General features: G+C 36.4%; 1 protein-coding gene across 15 annotated transcripts in view; it reads left to right on the top strand.

The window, feature by feature from the left end:
- The first annotated feature begins 218 nt into the window (after nt 1–218).
- Nucleotides 219–19,653, top strand: part of LOC112025285 (uncharacterized) — a 32,300-nt gene continuing 12,865 nt past the window's right edge. Inside the window, exons 1-13 of one of the 15 annotated variants that reach the window (XM_065776307.1) lie at nt 219–445; nt 1,083–1,200; nt 2,016–2,448; nt 3,514–3,631; nt 5,219–5,294; nt 9,279–9,358; nt 10,366–10,559; nt 10,695–10,825; nt 10,916–11,212; nt 14,159–14,308; nt 18,535–18,789; nt 19,086–19,226; nt 19,300–19,611. In XM_065776307.1, coding sequence (XP_065632379.1) covers nt 2,343–2,448; nt 3,514–3,631; nt 5,219–5,294; nt 9,279–9,358; nt 10,366–10,559; nt 10,695–10,825; nt 10,916–11,212; nt 14,159–14,308; nt 18,535–18,789; nt 19,086–19,226; nt 19,300–19,611 — 1,860 coding nt within the window. In that variant the 5' untranslated portion in view covers nt 219–445; nt 1,083–1,200; nt 2,016–2,342. Of the gene's footprint in view, nt 450–621; nt 706–1,082; nt 1,201–2,015; nt 2,449–3,308; nt 3,406–3,513; nt 3,632–5,218; nt 5,295–9,278; nt 9,359–10,365; nt 10,560–10,694; nt 10,826–10,915; nt 11,213–14,158; nt 14,309–18,534; nt 18,790–19,085; nt 19,227–19,299; nt 19,612–19,653 lie in introns of those variants that run through there. The other 14 variants (XM_065776293.1, XM_065776300.1, XM_065776299.1 and 11 more) reach the window with 14 other exon arrangements.

Genomic DNA, 19,653 nt, shown 5'->3' with positions numbered 1-19,653 from the left:
TATCTTCCACAGTTTACATCCGTCAATTTTTGTAAAGAAGAAAAGTGTCTACTTATTAAGTTATAAACTTTGATTAATCCCACGTTGTACTCTGTTGTCTTAATGTAATACTAAATCCCCAAAAATAAAACTGACACGTTCCGGTAATCCCTTTCGTGTTTTTTTTTGTCGTCTTTAAGGCTGACGTGGTAAAAGTCTACCATCACTGACAGGTACTCACTGTCATTTACACACACTCTCTCTGCGCTTTGCTTTGCTTTACTTTTCTCACAAGCTATTCCATTTCCGTCCGTCTCTGTCTTTTGCCTTTGCCTTTGCCTTTGGGAGGAGAAGCAGCCTGTACAGCCAAGTCAAGAAGACTCAGAGTCAAAGAAAGAATCACTTTTTCACCGATTGCCCTGTCTTCTTCATTCAGATTTCCAAAGCGTAATCAAATAATCTCTATGTATGTATGTATGTATGTATGCGTGTGTTCTTTTTGTTATGTAATTTGTTCTTCTTGCTTGTTGTGCTTATTTTCATGTTTTGTGAGTATACAAATGTGTGTTTTGTTACTACTTTTCTTGGTTTTTGCTTTTGTTTTGAGAAGTTCCACACGCTTACTAAATGGGTTTTTTTTAGAACTTAACACGCGCACCCAAATGGGTTTAGAAAGCACATCCTTGATTGGTCAGAGAAGGAAGTGTTATTTGAAGTTAATACGAAGTAAGAAGCATTAATTTATTTTACAAATACACCACCCACACGTGTTTAAGATTTCGTGTTTACTGTCTTTATGAATTAAAGTTCCCCCCTTTTTTTTTTTTTCTTGGTTTTAAAGTTCTTGCCTTTTTATACAATTAATCTAATAGTATAATAAATATATGTGTGTGTATGTATTTATGTATGTATGTATGTATGTATGTATAAAGTAAATGTAGATTTTTCCCTCTCTTTCTTTTCAAATTTTGATGTTATTTTGTTTGCTGATGACGTTGTTGTTGTTGGAAAGTTTTAATGTGTTTTGTTGTTTGGTCAATAAATAATGAAAATAAGGTTGGACTAATTGCACCATGGCTCAATGTTTTTGATTTTGTGCTCAGTAGCAAGTAGGGACTGTACTAGGCAATCTGGATTAAAGTTATATTAGGAGGAGCGATTTCTGGGTTATTGTTGTGGTCCAAGAATCACAACATTGCTCACATTGTGCAGAGCCTTTAGGTGCCAAAGACTTTTTTCTCACTCCTAATTTGCTTTAAATTGCTAGGATACTACGAATTTTATTTTTACAAATTGATGTGTAAAATTTTAATATTGCCCCACAAAAGTAATTAAGAAATTTATTAATTATGTTGTTGATGTGGTACCAGTTGCATTCGTTGTAAACATTTTATAGTAAAATTGGTTGTAGTTTTAGCATTTTCCATTACTTAGCTCATTTGTGAAAAGGGGTTTAGTTTATTGTTTGGCTGGCTTGTTCATGTTGCAGACCTTATTTTCTATGGTTTGGATAATTGTTATATCCAGATGTTATTTATAACTTCGTATTTTGTCTGCGGTAGCAAGAAAAGCTTTAGAGTTGGGACTTTTATGATGTTGTATCAAAGTATAGAAAACATTGGCTGAATAATTGTCCTTCTAGAACAGCTTGATCATATATGTTACTTCGAAATGCTAATAGTTGATGAACAGCTGTATGGCTGGATTACTTTGCCCTTCTTGAAAATCTTTCTGTGGATTATATTGGAGAATATATATTGACACTTGGCTGGATAAGTAGATATGTAATCTCATTTGTCACAAAAAATAGAAGCATATTTTTTAACTTCCATCACTCTCTTGTGATTATTTTTGGGCAATGATATTTCCGTACAAACTTCTGTACAAATCATATTACTGTGACTCTTTTTTCCCGGTTGAAACTATGAAAAATGATGATAGAGTTGGTTAAGGAATGAGACATGACAGTAATTTCGACGCAAATAAGATGTGTAATATTGTTGATTGTTTGACTAATTCTGGATTTGCAATGACAGATTCATATTTCCAGTAAGTTCAAACTTCAAAGAGAAAAACACTAGTAAAGACTTTCACTTAACTGAGCTCTTCAAGTACGATAGGTTATGAAACAATATGATGAGGGGAAGCCTATTCTAGCTAAAAGGACATTAAAGAGAGTTGAGAACTGAAGGTTGTCAAATGTTTCAAAAAGTACGAAGGAGGGTTAGTGGTGCATCCCATATCTTTCTGTTACAAAGAAAGCTGAGAAGGTTAGCTCATTGGGTACTAGTGGGAAGAAGGTGAAGTTGGAGGGGAGCAAGGAACACTTTAAGCTACATATTAGTGAATCTTGCAGAACTGAAATGCTAAGTGTTGAGCCTAAGCGTAATAGTCCTAGGAGGGTAGGAATGGATGCCCGTAAGTGCAGGGAATGGCCCGGATCACGCATAAGAAAAGCTAATGTGTCAGGTATTGCCGTACTTTTTAACATTAAAAGTTTCATGTACGTTTATATGTACAGATTACAAATGGTTGCTAGGAAAGTATATCTGCCCTCAGATGGTTGGATGGTTGGTGAAGATTGCATTTCATTCCAATTTCTTTTAATTATATTATTTGTTTTTATCTTTGTTAAAAGGATTGGATGCACTGGGCTGGGGGAGGGAAGGGATATCACTAAAGTAATGTCATACCCAGTGCACAAAGCTCCCACTTCTTGCGGGGTCATGGTAGGCAACCTTACCCCCAAGTTTTTCTTTTGAGAGAGGTTAATTCCTAGACTTGAGCCTACGACTTGTCGCTTTTGGTGGTAGGTTCTTGCCATCACACTAAGGGTCGCTTTTGGTGATATCACTAAAATAAAGTGCAAATACATTTTTACTTTTTTCTCTCTTTGATGCCAAATGGGTTATCCCTTGTCAACTTGGCTTGTTGGCATGTTGGTGTAATGAAACTTGGTGGGAGGAGAGCCATGTTGTTTGGAAACTGGTGCCATTTTATGTGGACTATACAGCTTTGAAGAGAAGTAGCAGTCCTTAGAGGGATCAAATTGAGATTTGTTATGACTTTATTTTCTTGAGTCTTGCCTTTAGCTGGCCTTGGAGAGTTGGAGTTCCAGGTTCTGATGATTTGGGTTTTTAATTTTATTTATATTTATTGAATTTCATTCATGCCTCAAGTGTTTGACTTGTTTTTCTCTTTACCTTTTATTGTTCTTTTGTATTTATTTGTTTTTCTCTTCCCTTATCTGGAGTACCTTCTATATACTTCCTGTGTATTGGAGTTATGCCCCCCTTTTCTTTTTTAACGCTTCTAATACATTGTTACTTATCAGAAACTGAAGATAGTGATGTAGTCTGTATTCCCAGGTCTCCAGCTCTTTCATTTGATTTCTTGAAAAGGCGCAGGCTAAATTCTGTAAATTAGGTCATTACACATTAACTTATGAAAAGAAAAAGATTAGGTCATTATACATCTGCACACTTCTGTATATTGGTAAACATCTTAGATATTTATTTTCTTTTGACTTTATAGAGGTTATGCTAGGAAAGAGGGAAAAATTGTCTCAAGGTGGTGGTTGTGCTGCTAGAGCCAATGCTTCCAAGGAATTTGAGGAAGGGGTGGCTGAGATTTCCCATTCAAAAAGGCAAAGGTATCCCTTCTGCTTTTTTCTATTGTTAATTTTCCATTATTTTTGGTGCTTTTTCTCTAAGACAGCTAAAGCCAATTTGCGAAATCCTGCTAGTTTGAAGTTCAAACAGAGGAAATTCTTACCTAGATCAGAGTGAAAAGCACCATTTTAGGCTGTGATGTGTTGTGTTATGAAAAAAGTTAAGAAAGAAAACTTTGTATTATTACTTACTGAGGGAAAACCTATTATAAATAGAACAAAGATGTGCTATACATGGATAGATTATGCCACATGAATTAATAATGTGCTGTTTTTAACCTGCACACTTTATGGGGAAGTATTGTGCAAATGGTGTTTAGGTCTTTATTGTCTCCATGCTTGATGCTGCTCAAAATTTTAACTAGATAAAAATTGAATATAGGCAACTGAAAGCCATTATAAGTCATTCATTTGGGCAACTAATTTATGGCATTGGTGATGCCTAGTGTTTCAGCTATATTTATATGGATAAATTATACAACCTAGGAACCTGTCTGAATATTGGTTCAAACTTCTACATATTATTGATGCATCTAATCATTTATATTTGATGCGGTGTGGAATAGCAATTTTTTTTTGGGACCACTGGGGAGAATGTTTTGGTGGGAATGTGGTGTGGCTCTTTAAGGTACAAACTAACATACTGCCACTAATCCCTAACTCGTAAGCTGTTAGCAAATGATGAATCTAATCATTTAACTATTATTCTAATACTCCCTTGTGTTTGTGTCCAAATTCCCTCTTAAAAAGTGGAACTCAACATGTTAGATTTGAAGTTTTTAAATGAGAGGTAGAGTGGAGTCAAGGTTCGAAAGGATCAATTTAATCATATAACCATTATTCTAACACATATTGTAATAATTTAATATGAAACATGCACTTGATGTGACAGAAACATAGCCATTGACATATTCAAGAAATTCATAAAAATGGACATGGTGAGGATGCAACAATATATCTTTAATCCATGTCTATATATGTCTAGGTATATCCTTCTATATTGATGTGTATCCATTTATGTATAATGTATATGGATACTTGTATGTATGCTTGCATGCATATATCTATATTTAAATAGTCATCACTGTTCATCTGACAGATGCCCTTTCAGTATCTCATTTGCAGAAATGTTCAAACATGCCTAATGCTTGTTTATTGAGTGTTAATTTGCATATAATACAGAAAACGTTATTTAGAAAAGAGTTGCAAACTTTACAACAACAGCAACTGTAATCTGTCTGACATAAGTCTATAGGATATATGATTCCAGCACATTCAGTCTCTACAAATTTCTATTCAACGTTGACACAAGTCTTATTCATCCATTTAGCATTCATCAACACCATGTATATTTAACTTCGACAAAATCACCCATCTAGATTGTTGCTGTGAATGATATATGATTATATTGGATGACATCCGTAGTTCCTTGTTACATTTTTTTCTCAATTTTCTGCATGCATCTATAGACAGTAGACTAAATACTTTATGGATTGAAAGATAAAGCATTAATATCTAATAGTTTATGGAGAATACTGACAATTATTAATTTTCTATTTATCTTTTCAGGGTAGATTTAGATTCTAAACAACAGTGTGTTTGTAATACAGAACCAAGCCATGACTTGCATAACGTCTCTCTTCCAGTATGTTCATTTATTTTTTCTGCCTTTATTTTACTTCTCTTTCCTTTTGCTAGTCACTTCTATTTGTAGGACTTTATAATGTGTGGACGTTAGTTTGCAATTCTATAATTTGTATACATTCTCATATGCTTTGTGTTGAAGTATATAGGAAGAATTCAATGAGGAAGATTAAAAAGGAGGGGCTAAAAATATGGTTTTGAAAGAGAGAGAGATAAGAAATCTTGGAAAGGAGGAAGATTAAATAGGAGGAGCTATAAATATGTTTTTTCCCCCTCATTTACTATCTATTTATCTAGTTCTAATAGATGTATAAAAAATCTGGGCAATGGGAAGTCTTATCATTATGAGTATCATATGTCTTGGTATGGCCATTGGCAATTAATATAACTTTGAGGCATCATCATACCTGTTAGGATGAAATTTAATGGTTTATACCCATTTACATCCAACAGCATGTTTGCCCTGCAGTAAAGGAGCAAGATGCCAAATGTCATTCTGGTGTGTAGTGGCCATTTCCAATTCCATGGCCTGTTGGGTCAGAGAGCTCATCTTGAACAGTTATAAGAATGGAAACACCTGAAAAGGAGGAAATAAAATGGGAGAAAGAAGGAGACAACATCTGGCAAGAAACAAAATTACTAATGGGATGTTTAGTAACACAGGAATGTGTACCTTTTCGGTGAGCAATAGGAAGGGAGTATGATTTGGGAGTGCATGGCTAATCAGTAGACTATGAGTATGATGAAGGGGTACTGAAGCTGCTGGTTGTGGATGTCTGGTATGGACTTGCAATAGGGCTGGAGCCTTTGGAGTGGAGGTCAGTGGCAGGGGATTCTTTGGAAGCACTGGTGCAGGAGAAGGAATAGAAATAGATGAGGAAAATAGTGAAGTCAGAGCTGAAAGGGATAAACAACTCAAACTGATATTCCTCTGGTGAACTAGGTCAGAAATATGAACTCAAGGTTACATCAGCACTGCCAAAGTAGCGGTATAAGACTATAGAGTAGCCGTGCGATCAAGAATAATGGAATGCTCCTGTTAATGAGGTAGCATGCAGTTAGAAGCATGTCACTCCAGAAGTGTTTAGGTGCATGCATATGAGACAAGAGAGCGCATTCAACATCATTTCTATTCTTGCTCTTCGTGACCCCATTTTTGGGACAATGCCTTCATCATATAAATGTTTTAGAGACATTCTTTGGCATTGTTGAAGTGCATTATTCAAATTTTATGTCCAAATTGGATTTGTACTTCTTTGCCAAAAGGCTGAAGAATGGACATCAGCTAAGAATGATTTTCATTAAAAACAACGAAGTCATTCAAGAGTAGTCATCAACAAAGTTAATAAATTATTGAAACTTATTTGACACAGTTTGAAAATGACCCCATACATTTGGATGTACTAACTCAATGGGGTTTTAAGCACGATTGACGAAACTAGAGGGAAACAAACATGATGATGTTTACTAAATTGACAAGTTTCACAAGAAAGAAGAAATGTGGTCATGATCCTTACTTGACACTTCAATGTGAATAGGTGGATGGCCAAGTGGAGAGTGCTACTACAAGGGAGAAAGGGAAGATTGAAGGGTTGAGGTGGGAGCTGAAGCCAGATGGTAGAGACTGTCAACCTCGTGCCCCATACCAATCATCCGATTTGTCTGGTGATCCTGAAAAATATAAATCCTTATTAGCCACAATTCCCAACACAAATTTGATTGTTGTTAACTTTACAATTGGAGAGAAGATCATTGTATCAACATCTTTTGTTGAAATCCCTCAAACAACTAATGTGGCTTCAGAGTGTTTACTGTCATCAAGTTCTTTGATTCTATAAACCCACTTATTATGTAAAGCTTTCTTCCCCAGTGGTAGCTCAGTCAACTCCCATGTCTAATTTGACTTAAGTGAGTTCATCTCATTCTGCATAGTTGACTCCCACTTGGATGAATTTTTATCCTGCAATGTTTTATCATAATACTCATGTGCACTACCATCAGACAATAGCCAATTGCATAGAAAGGGAGAATACTGTTGTGGAGCTACTATCTTTGGACTATTTTGAACTCTGAATTTCACATAACTTCTAGAAATATCTTCTAACTCAACATTACTCATCATTTTTTAAAAACAAAAGTGACTCCATTTTTTGACTCTGAAACTGGCTTGTCCTTTTACATCATATCTTCATTAAGTATGACATTCCTTCTAATTATTTTCACATTTTGATCATCCTAAAATCAATAACCAAACTCATCAATGCCATACCTAATTAAAGTACATTTCTTGAACTTCAAATCAGCTTTACTTCTTGCTTCAGAATCCATATGCTCATGTGAAACACAACCAAACACTTTCAACTATGAAACCTTTGCCTCTTTACACTCCAAGCCACCTCTGGTAGTTGTGCATCTAGAGAAACAGGACCACAGTTAAATAATTAAGTATGCAGTCAGGTTTATTGCGTTAATTGAATTAACCCAAAACATCTGGGAAAAACTAGTGTGTATTTCCATGCGTCTGGCACGTTCATTAAGTGTTTTATTCATGCATTATACAATGCCTTTTTTCTGCTGTGTCTTTGGAACAACCTTCTCCATTATGATCCCTTTAATAGCACCAAATTCTTTCAACTCCTTATTATCATACTCCCCTCCATTATCTCATCTCAATCATTTTATTTTTAAACATATCTCATTCTCTACCATGGCTTTCCACTTCTTGAATGTATCAGAGAAATCAGATTTGTATTTCTAGATATAAACCTGTGCCTTTCTTGTCGAGTCATTAATAAAGGTGATATAATGCAATGTCTCTAAGAGATGAGACTGGAGCAGGCCCTTACACATATCCATTAAGCAATTCTGATCTTTCTACTTTGGTTGTTTTGCAACTTTTGAAAAGCTGACCCTTTTCTGTTTCCTGAAGATACAGCTTTTACACAAAGCCAAATTTATAGATTCTATACTTGATAGCTTTCCCTTCAACAATTGTATCTTCATCCCTTATTTTTACTCATATGACCAATCCTACGGTGTGATAGTATTGAGTCTAAGTAGCTGTAACAACATTCTTTTGTTTGGTCATCGTCGTGTTAAGAGTGTCCTTTCCACAGGCCACAACCATAGATTTGGTGCTTTTCCATTTACCACCCACAATGTATTACATGCCCTGCTTCATCAAGCTACCCTACATGACTTCCCATTTTTGGTTTCAGTAAAAGGATGCCCCTGAGTTTAGAACCCATTATTCTACAGGACTGTCAACACTCAGAATTGAGACATCTTCAATTTCATCTATAGTTATGACATATGCAGATTCTTCATCACCTTTACTGTTGTTCTTGTTTGGTGTCCTACATTCTCTTCTTAGGTGTCACTTCTTGATTGACGAATAAATTTTTTTGTTGTTGAAATTTTCCAATAGCTGGGCTCCAATTCGTGGTTTTCTCACTCGGTGTTGATTCTTAGGTTTTCTCACTTGGTTTTCATTCCTAGGTTTCTTGTCTATATTTTCTTTATCTCTGTTCTATTTGCCTCTTCCAATTTCTTTTGAACTTATGATGCATCAGTTTCACAAGTATGTATTTCTTTTTGACAAAAAAGAAGAAGAAGAAGAGAGGTTTGGTGCACTTTAATGTTTGGATGATTCAAATGATCATTGGAATTTTGATCTTATAAATACAAAGACACGTGCTAGATCTTGAGAATGATAATTCTAGACTGTTTCACTATTCTAGCTCTTCAACTGGAAGACAGCATGATTATCTATTATGGAATACGCATGTGCCAATTATATTATCAAATAAGAATCTTTAAGCTTCCCCCCCACCCTTCCCCCTCTCCCCCCTTTTGAATTTATTGGGAATAAGTTAGTTTGAAACATCTTTCACATTTTTTCTTATACTTCATGCATGCTAGGATGGAAGGGAATTCATGGCTAGCTTAGCATGGAACTTAATGAAGAATGTCCTGAATTTTGCAGGGCTTAAAATCCCGTTTAGAAGGCAAAACTGATGGTGAAGACATGAGATGTGTTATCTGCATGCGTGGAGGAAAGCTCCTGTGAGTTACATGATTTTTATTGGTTTTTTATATTTATCTCTGAGTATCTTATATAAAATTGCAACTGGCATGTTGTGACCTCTTGACCTTGTTATTAATTTTCTCCTCCAATTGTGTTTACCTACATGCTCCTTCCATGAACAAATCTATTTCTATGTTAGACTTTTGAAATCTTATATGTAATGCATCTACTCTTACATAGGATTGGAGCTGCTTAACTGGGGTCCTGGGAGGAGTGGCTTTGGAGTTTGGATATAGACGTATTGTTTAAAATATATTATTCTGTATTTTCTGGTATCTTGGAACTAAAATATATTATGCTGTCTGGTTTTGTATGCTTGAAATTTGTTTATTAAGAAGAGAAAAAATGTAATATACTCTCTTTGCACTGTTAATAAATTACCGATTGTTTCAAAAGCTTAAGTTGTTAGGAAACAAGGAAGTTAATCGTTGAACCATTTTGTAACACTCCCCCTCACGTGTGGTCCCAAATTCTCCCTTTATAATTGCGACCCAAAACGTGAGATATTTAACCTTTTAAGGTAGATGGGAGGCAAGATTTGCACTCAAGACCTCTTGTTTTGATATCATGATATATTATCGATTGTCCTAAAAACTTAAGCAGTTAGTAAATGGCGAATGTAATCCTTTAACCATAATTCTAACAACGGTAACATGCCCACTATAGATTGCCATATTTATATTATTGTATCTTGCAATTGAGAAATTGATTTTTTTTTCCACCTGATAATATCTCTGTGATGTTTAGAGGTCCTTGTTGCAAAGTTTCTGCTAATTTAATTTAATTTAATTTTATACATGATAATGACTAAGAATTTTCAGTCCAGTTTTTGAAGTCAACAATTTGGAATATGCTGAGCATAAGTTGATAGAATCTGTAAAATAATTTTAAAAAGAGATCTGCAAGTTGCTTTCATCTATATCACTTTATGCTAGCCACTTGTATCTTTATATTTAAACTTTGCCTATTTTTTTCGCTACAATAGCAGAAGCTGCGATGGAAAAGGGTGCAAAAGGAGGTACCACCTCTCTTGTCTCAATCCTCCTCTGAATTATGTCCCTCCTGGAGTATGGCATTGTATTTGGTGTGTTAAAAAGAAGATGGAAATGGGAGTGCATTCTGTCTCTGAAGAGGTTGAGTCCATCTGGGATGCCAGAGAGGTGGCTTCGGATCATGAAGGTATGCTGCAAAATACTCATGGTATTTGTTTAAAATTTTTTAATCACTCCTTTTGAAGCACTTAATCAGTTCTTTGTACATAGTACGGGTAACTGGGTGTTTTTTGGTAATAATGAGTTGGTCCCATGGTGCTAGTGTTGCAGAGGCAGAAGCAGTATTTTGTCAAATACCGTGGTCTTTCTCATGTTCACAACCGTTGGATTCCAGGAACACAGTTGCTTACTGAAGCTCCCAAACTTCTTGCAAAATTTAATATAAAAAACCAGGTTTAGTAACTCTTTATTTTCCTGTGGAAAGGAATATAATGCTATCATGATTGGTGATTTCTGTGATTTTAAATTTTATACATATTTCAGATCTTCCGGGTAACAAGGTGGAAATCGGAGTGGACTGTGCCTCATCGTTTGCTACAGAAAAGAATGCTATTATTTCCAAAACAATCTGATGAATCTTGTGATGGAGACTATGACAACAATTCAGATTGCCGTTATGAATGGCTTGTGAAATGGACTGGTCTTGGTTATGAACATGCTACATGGGAGTTGGACAATGCTTCATTTTTCATGTCATCTGAATCTTCGCAGCTCATAAGCGATTATGAAAGCCGTCATAAGAAGTCAGAAAGTCTGTCAAGTGCATATAAAGCAGATGAGGTGCCTCTGATAATGCAGATAAATATACAATCTATTATCTATGGTTATCTCTAATTACATTTTTCTCTTTCATACATCTTTTTAGATTATAACCTTAATTTAGGATTCATTTCCATGGCCATTATATCCATGTTTTCCGGTAACCCTAGGACTTAAAATTAATGCGTATGTGTTTTATTTTTATATTCAATTTAATGTGTAAGTTTCATTTTTGCATAGGATTTTTTTCAATGCTGTCTCTTACTGTTCATATGTTATGATATGAAAATGAATATACCACACTAATTCTTTATTTATGGATGATGACCCCTCTCCATCTATCCAAATTTTAACATGTGCATTGGAACACTCAAAACATGTTTAATAAGCATTAGTTGACATCCGGAGGACAACAATTTGCTTTTTCAACCTTCATGTTTCTTGTCAATATGCAGAAGTTTCACTAGATAAAGTATGTGATGTGCCAACAAAGAATGAGCAAAGTTTCTCTCCAATTTGGAGAGGAACCCTTCAAACTCGTCATTTATCTTTTATATTGAGTGTGAATTTTGAAAATCTAACTGTTGGATTGTATGTTCTTATTATATCCTTCATGCTTGCAAAATTTAAAGAAAATAAAAAATCAATTACTATGTCATCAGACAAATATTAAAATTTCAAATTTTTGTGATATAAAATTGTGTATAAAAAATAAATTTATTAATCGAATAGTAAATAACATTTGATTTGAATGAAATTTGATATGCATGTTAAGAATATAAGGAACATGAAGCTCGGCGGTTAAATTTTCAAAATTCACAAAAAAAAAGAAAAAGAAAAAAGATATATGAGAAGTTTGAAGAGTTTCTCTTCAAACTAGTTTGGAGAGAAACTTTGTTAACAAAGAATTCAATTAAAATTTGGACCATTAATCTTTCCAAAAGTGTGCTTATTGTATGCCTAGAGATATATTGCCAAACCTGAGAGTCTATTTTGCATCATAGGGTGTTCAAAAGAAATTGTTTGGACTTGCTTTTAACGACTTCATATTTTCACATTGAATCAGATGTGATTCAGTTGGTTGAAGGAAATAATTTTTATAAATCTTTAGGAAATCAGATTTGTGGCTGATTAAAAAATGAAGCAGCCTGTAGCTCAACTTTAAAGTACTACAGTAACACAACTAGTACTTTTTCCTATTGTTAGTTATTCGTATTCCAGCATTGACCCGGTACACAGGTAATTACTAGGGAAATCATTCTATAGATGATTAGAAAAAACAGTCATCAGTCAGTGATTAAGTAGTTATAATGAATTGTCAGACTTCTAGTAGCTGCTGAATTTGTTTGTGGTGTGTCTCTAGCCTAAATTCAATTACACATTATTTTTAAGTTGAGTATTGAAGTAGAAGAGAAAACTACAAGATTTAGGGCATACCCCCACCACTACAGAAACAAAGAAGGGAAGTTGCCGGCTGGTAAAACACTGCCAGTACTATAGTCAAATAAAACAAAGAAAACAGCAAAACGGCTGAACTGCCCAAAAGGCCTGGCTAAGGGAAAAAGTAAAGCTGAACTGCAATAAGTTTGGAAATAACTTGAAATCTTCTAAAAGATCTAAAACAAGATTCAAACTACCCCTGAAGTTTTGTATGAATTTTCCCGAAATGCCAATAAAGTGATAGGTAGTAATAAGAAGCTCAATACAGTAATGAGGGAAAGGGAAATGAATGCCCTTTTCGACATGGCTTCAGTTTGAGCCACTTCTCTACTTTCTTTCTTCTTAGGCATTTCACAGTGTTGCATTTTCTACTTTCTGCAGTTCTTGTTGAGTATGAATATTTTTTTTGGATAAGTAACGAAAATTTTATTGAAAACAAAAAAAGTAACGAAAATTTTATTGAAAACAAAATAAACCCAAGTACACTAGAAATTTACTATGGGAACAATACAGTCAAGGACCCAATATACAATGATCCAACAACTCAGAAATAGAAAAACAAGAAAATGTTGGTAAAGCTGAACTCCACTCAAGTAAAGTATGAAAGAAGAAAGACTTAATCTCAAGAATAGAATGTTCACATCCCTCAAAGCTTCAAACATTCGGTTCCCTCCATATACACCACATTATGCAATGTAACACAAACCTCCACAAAGCTATATTATGATGTTGGCTAAACCTGCCCTGCTATGATTCAAACATCTTAAGCATAACTCAATGGATTCTAAACAAGCTAAACACCATTGTCTACAACTCATATGCTCTAGGGAAATGAAGAAGGAGACGATCCATTGATTCTCCACATTGCTTGCACATACAACGCCAATCTATTATCGTGTCCTCTTCCAGGGATTATCTATAGAAAGGATCTTACCCAAAGCAGCAGACCATGAAAAGAATGCCACCCTAGGAGGGACCTTTGCTTGCCACACCATTTTCCAAGGGAGTGACTTTACAGAAGTAGGGGATAAAGAGTGATAATATCTGCAAACCTCAAAACCTCTACTCTTAGCCGGCTTCCAACAAATTTTATCACAACCATTACCCTGCACCTCCCTGGAATAAATCATTTCCATAAACGAAGCCAAAGATTCTAATTCCCAATCATGCATTGGACAAGAGAACTGTATATCCCAATAAGGTCTCCCATTAGAGAAACACAATCTTTGCTACCGAAGCCTCCGTAGCCCGAATAATACAGTAAAACTTTGGAAAAGCCTCCTTAAGAGGATAATCTCCATGCTACACATCATGTTAGAACTTGAATCTAGTACCATCACCCACATCATGCCAGAACTTGATGAACATTTTATTTTATGTTCAATGCTAGTATGAAAATATGACTCATGTATGAGATGGAAAGCTTTACTTCAAACTGGTGAATGTTTGTATAGTTCTTTACGTGCAGATTATACATTATTGTTTATGCTTCATTACTTTGTTATAAACAATTTGCTGATACTGCAGGAAGAGAAAAGTACCATACGTGAATTGTCAAAGTTATCATTTGGAGGTTCACCTGGAGAATATAACCGTCATCTAAGTTTTGTGAACAAGCTTCGTGAGCATTGGCATAAAGGTCAGAATGCCATTGTTGTAGACGACCATGCAGAGCAGGTAAATACTTCTTATATCCAGTTCCTTGTTAATTTTCCTTACTGATTTGTATGTGTCAAGGGCTGCTGTTTGATACATAGTTTTAGACTGTTAATTGGTTTCTCATCCCTGTTCTCTTTAGTTATTTACCATTTATGGATGCTAGTAATATAGTTCTATGGCGATTTATGTAATCTCCGTTAGATTGTATAATGTCAAATGGAGAGTCAAAAGTACATCTTATAATTCTCTAAAAGGATAGCAACCCAATAACAAGATATACTAGGATTTGTTTTTTCCCTTTGGTCAGTTTTTGCTAACAATTTCGTTCTGCAGCCCAAGAGGCAAACGTATTAGTTAAGTAGCATCTTGAACAATTTCGTTATGCAGCCCAACAGGCAAACATATTAGTTAAGTAGCATCTTAAGTCTACTTGAGTTCACTGAAGGAACTTGAGTCTCTGAGACTTGAGTTCTAAGAGGTGGCAAAATTGATGTGGACGAAAATTCACGTAAACACAAACCACTTTCACATCTCACTTGCAAACCCAACAAAAAACTCGTGTCACCACCTGGATTCCCACCGCCGCCATGAATAGAACCTTCACCATCCCTGATCAGTGAACCTTGTAGCCTCCTCCTCATAAATCCGCTACCCACTTGCCGCAATGGAGAGTCAAAAGTACATCTTATAATTCTCTAAAAGGATAGCAACCCAATAACAAGATATACTAGGATTTGTTTTTTCCCTTTGGTCAGTTTTTGCTAACAATTTCGTTCTGCAGCCCAAGAGGCAAACGTATTAGTTAAGTAGCATCTTGAACAATTTCGTTATGCAGCCCAACAGGCAAACATATTAGTTAAGTAGCATCTTAAGTCTACTTGAGTTCACTGAAGGAACTTGAGTCTCTGAGACTTGAGTTCTAAGAGGTGGCAAAATTGATGTGGACGAAAATTCACGTAAACACAAACCACTTTCACATCTCACCTGCAAACCCAACAAAAAACTCGTGTCACCACCTGGATTCCCACCGCCGCCATGAATAGAACCTTCACCATCCCTGATCAGTGAACCTTGTAGCCTCCTCCTCATAAATCCGCTACCCACTTGCCGCCTAGAATCCCATAGGTACCAGATCGGAGAGAGAGAGGGGGGGGGGGAGTTCATTGGCTTTGATATGGGGTTTTGACCAAGAGAGATAGGGAACGAGACAGCGAGAGAGAACCACCTTGGTGGTGGCTCATTGTGTTTGTGCTCAAGCTCAATGAGTGAGCTTTGGCCTTGGAGGCCTGATTTGGGCTTGATCTAGAGAGAAAGCTAGAGAGAAGAAGAAAGGATTAGCAACTTATCTTGTTTTAGGCAGAGTTTCTCTTGGTTTTCTTTAAGGAAATTGAGTCCTAGAGACTCAAGTTCCACATGAATTTTTTGTCAACATTAGTTTTGCCACCTCTTAGAACTCGAGTCTCTAAGACTCAAGATGCTACTTAACAAATATGTTTGTCAGGCTACATAACGAAAATGTTTGCAAAAATGGGCCGAAGGGCAAAAAAATCCAGATATACTATGTCAAACAGGAATCCACTAATTATTATGATGGTCCATGAACTCCATCTGGCAAACCATTAGATGGCATATAGTCAGGTTTTTGTTTTTTTTGATAAGTAAAAAGATGTATATTCAAAGAGCTACCTCGTGAAAAACAAAAGGTAGAGCAAGGATTACAGAGAAGGAAACAAACAACAAGAAAAAACAACAAAACAAACAAAAGCCAACATAAGAACTAAGTACAGAGCAGAGAATTAAGGAACAAAGGGAGAGAGTCACTAGAGGCGATTCCCCAAGCCCTAGTCCAATCAAAAAGAGAACTACTAAAGAAAGCGAGCAACTGATTATCGGATTTGTCCGTATCCTCAAAAGTTCTCCAATTTCGCTCCCTCCAGATACACCACATAAGGCACAAAGGAGCTAAATTCCAAATGCTAGAAGAATGCTTTCCAAACCAATTCCACCAACCAAAAAGCGTATCTGCAACCGATCTTGGCAGAACCCATGAGATCCCAAAAGTTCTAAAAACCAAGCTCCACAGCAGATAAGCTTTTTCACAATGAAGAAGTAGATGATTCACCGTCTCCCCATTACTACGACACATAATGCACCGGTCAACAAAAGCCACTCCTCTATGCCTCAGAATGTCTCCTGTAAGAATCTTCTCCCAATTCGCAATCCAAACAAAGAAAGAGACGCGCGGAGGAGCCTTAACCTTCCAAATACCTTTCCAAGGAAAGATAATAGGCAAAGGACAACGAAGCTTGTTGTAGAAAGAGCAGATATCAAAATCCCCCTTCTTTGTCAACATCCACCTCATACGGTCTCCAAGCTCAGAACGAGGCAAATTAGAACCCAAGGTACGGAGGAATTCATCCACCTCACCCATCTCCCAATCATTAGGATCCCTTAACAAGCGAACATTCCAGCTTCTCTGAGCCTCCATCCCCAACCTTTCGAGAGACAAGGCCACCGATGCCTCTCTATTAGAAGCAATTCCATACACTAATGGGAAGGATCGATGGAGTGGTAAGTCCCCACACCACCTATCTGTCCAAAACTTTACTCTATCCCCCACCCCTACTTCAAACTGAATGCATTTACTAAACACCTCCCAACCTTTTCGAATACTTCTCCATAAACCACACCCATAGGCACCCCTGCCCAGCTTAGAAGACCAACCCCCCCACTCTTCCCCAAACTTCGAAACTACAACCCTCCTCCAGAGACGGGTCGCCTCAACCCCAATCCGCCATAACCATTTTCCTAGTAAGGCTTTATTGAAAGTGGTTATTTTCCTAACACCCAGACCACCGTTCGCCTTAGGAGCACACACCTTATCCCACCCCACCAAGTGAGCCTTCGAATCCCCCCACAAGAAGTCCCTTTGCATCTTCTTAATCTTATTCGCCACATGCGATGGAATGGTAAAAAGAGACAAATAATAAGTAGGAAGGCTAGATAGCGTACTCTTAAGTAACGTTAGTCTTCCACCTTTCGACAAATACAGCTTCTTCCACCCAGCCAGCTTCCGCTTAATTTTCTCCAAAATAGGATTCCAAATAGAGGGAGACTTATGAGGAGCCCCTAGCGGCATACCAAGATAGGTCATAGGCAAAGTCCCAATCCTACAACCCAGAATCTTTGCCAAGGCATGCACATTATTAACCTCTCCTATTGGAACCATCTCGCTTTTTAGGACATTAACCTTCAAACCTGTCACAACCTGAAAACAGAGGAGAAGCATCCGAATGTGAAGGATCTGCTCCTCTTCCGCATTACAAAAAAGGATAGTTGTTTGTCATGAATGGAATTATTTTAGGATATTTTTGTAGAGTAAAAAACTTTATGATGACTTTAGTGGAAATGTATGCTAATAGTATACATATGCACACACACACACACATGTTTGTGAGATCATTTGTGCATATATGGTGATTATATTTTACTTACAAAGCCCTAGCAAGATAAATTTTGATCTCCTATTTATATCTTTGTAACATACATTGTGATGAGCGATGATATTTTAGATATGCATGCATCTCAATGGATGACCTCTTAAAATAATAATCAAGTGATTAAATTCACCATTTCCTAACACTTAAAACTTTCGGCGCAATCGGTAATATATCATGATATTAGAGCAGGTGGTCTTGGGTTTGAACTCTATCTTTGCTATTCCTCCCATTTAAAAAGTTCAAATGCCACGTGTTGGGCCCTACTCACTAAGGAAGAGTTTGGGTCCACATGCCGCCGGGGAGGTGTTTGGGGGGGTGGGGGTAGGGGTAGGGGTGCTAGAATAGTGGTTAAATGATTAAATTCACATTCTCAATTTCCTAAAATTTTAAGCGTTTGGGACAATCAAGAATTTAACGTGACCTTCCTAATTTATCAATAATTTTAAGTAGTTAAAAAATTTAACAGTAAAACAAAGTACAGTAATTTAAAACTTTATATCATGCAACACTGATGGGTTACATTTTAGTGTATTGTATTTTTATGCAATATGTTAATTAATCTTCTTTTTCAGTTAGGGCTGAATCTATTCTTTTTCTGGAGATCTTCATTTGTATGCAGTGCCTGTATGTGTTTATACAGTTCTCAATGCTATTTTTGTTGTTGAGGTCTCCAATGCTCAGAATTACATCATGTAGATCATGACATCAACATCAATTGACCAATTGCGATATTTCTTTTTTCAGGAGCAGGCTGTGAAGGTGATCTTGTTTATATTATCCTTGCATCTTGATGTACAGAAGCCTTTTTTGGTCATCTCAACTTCCACTGCTCTTTCTGTCTGGGAAGCTGAGTTTTTGCATTTGGCACCATCTGCCAACATTGTAGTTTATTATGGGAACAGAGATGTCCGAAGTAGCATCAGATCATTGGAGTTCTACAATGAAGGTGGTGGGATAATGTTTAGTGTATTATTATCATCTGCAGATGTGGTTGTTGAGGTACTCTTATTTTGCATTATAGTATTATGCCTTCAAGTAATGAGTGTGCAGATCAATAAGCTTAGGTTTTCCAGAACAGAATCAATATTCTTGGATGAGTTGTTATGTGACTGTTAATTTCTTACTTTGTTGCTCTCTCTCTCTCTCTCTCTCTCTCTCTCTCTCTCTCTCTTTTGGCAATAGATGCTGTTTTCAAAGTGGAAATTGGTTGCGTTTATTCTGGGTTCTCTAATTGTAGAAGTGGTGCCAAAGAATTAAAAGTACCATGTTCATTTGTCCTTTATTTTGATACGCAGGATTTACAAGTGTTAGAATGTATAGAATGGGAAGCAATAATAATTGACAAGTGCCAACGCTCCAAAATGTCAAAGCATTTTGAACAAATTAGGAACCTAGCTGCCAATATGAGGCTTCTTCTCATCAGTGGTCAAATCAAGGTACGCATGTCTATATCAAACATTTTGTGCTATGCTAGCTCAAATTAACTGATTTTGCTGCTGCAATTTTCAGGATTGCCAGAGTGATTATCTCAATTTGCTTTCCCTCCTTGATTCTGGCTTTAATGGGGTAAACAGTGATAATATGGTGATTGACTCTAGTACTGATATTTCCCTATTAAAGGAAAGAGTAGCACAGTACATTGCATCTGAATGCAAGTCAGGCTCTCCTAGATTTGTAGAGTACTGGGTCCCTGTCCAGCTTTCCAATGTGCAACTTGAGCAGTACTGTGCTTCTCTGCTCTCAAACTCGATGTTTCTTTCTTCATGTTTGAAGAGTGAGCCTGCTGATGTGCTTCGTGACATTATCATTTCAGCTAGAAAGGTTACTCCTAATTAGACAACAGCACATGATTTTTTCTTCTTC

The sequence above is a fragment of the Quercus suber genome, unplaced genomic scaffold (assembly GCF_002906115.3).
Source record: "Quercus suber isolate HL8 unplaced genomic scaffold, Cork oak 2.0 scaffold_132, whole genome shotgun sequence".
Taxonomy (NCBI): domain Eukaryota; kingdom Viridiplantae; phylum Streptophyta; class Magnoliopsida; order Fagales; family Fagaceae; genus Quercus; species Quercus suber.
This window is presented reverse-complemented; position numbering and strand designations above follow the sequence as displayed.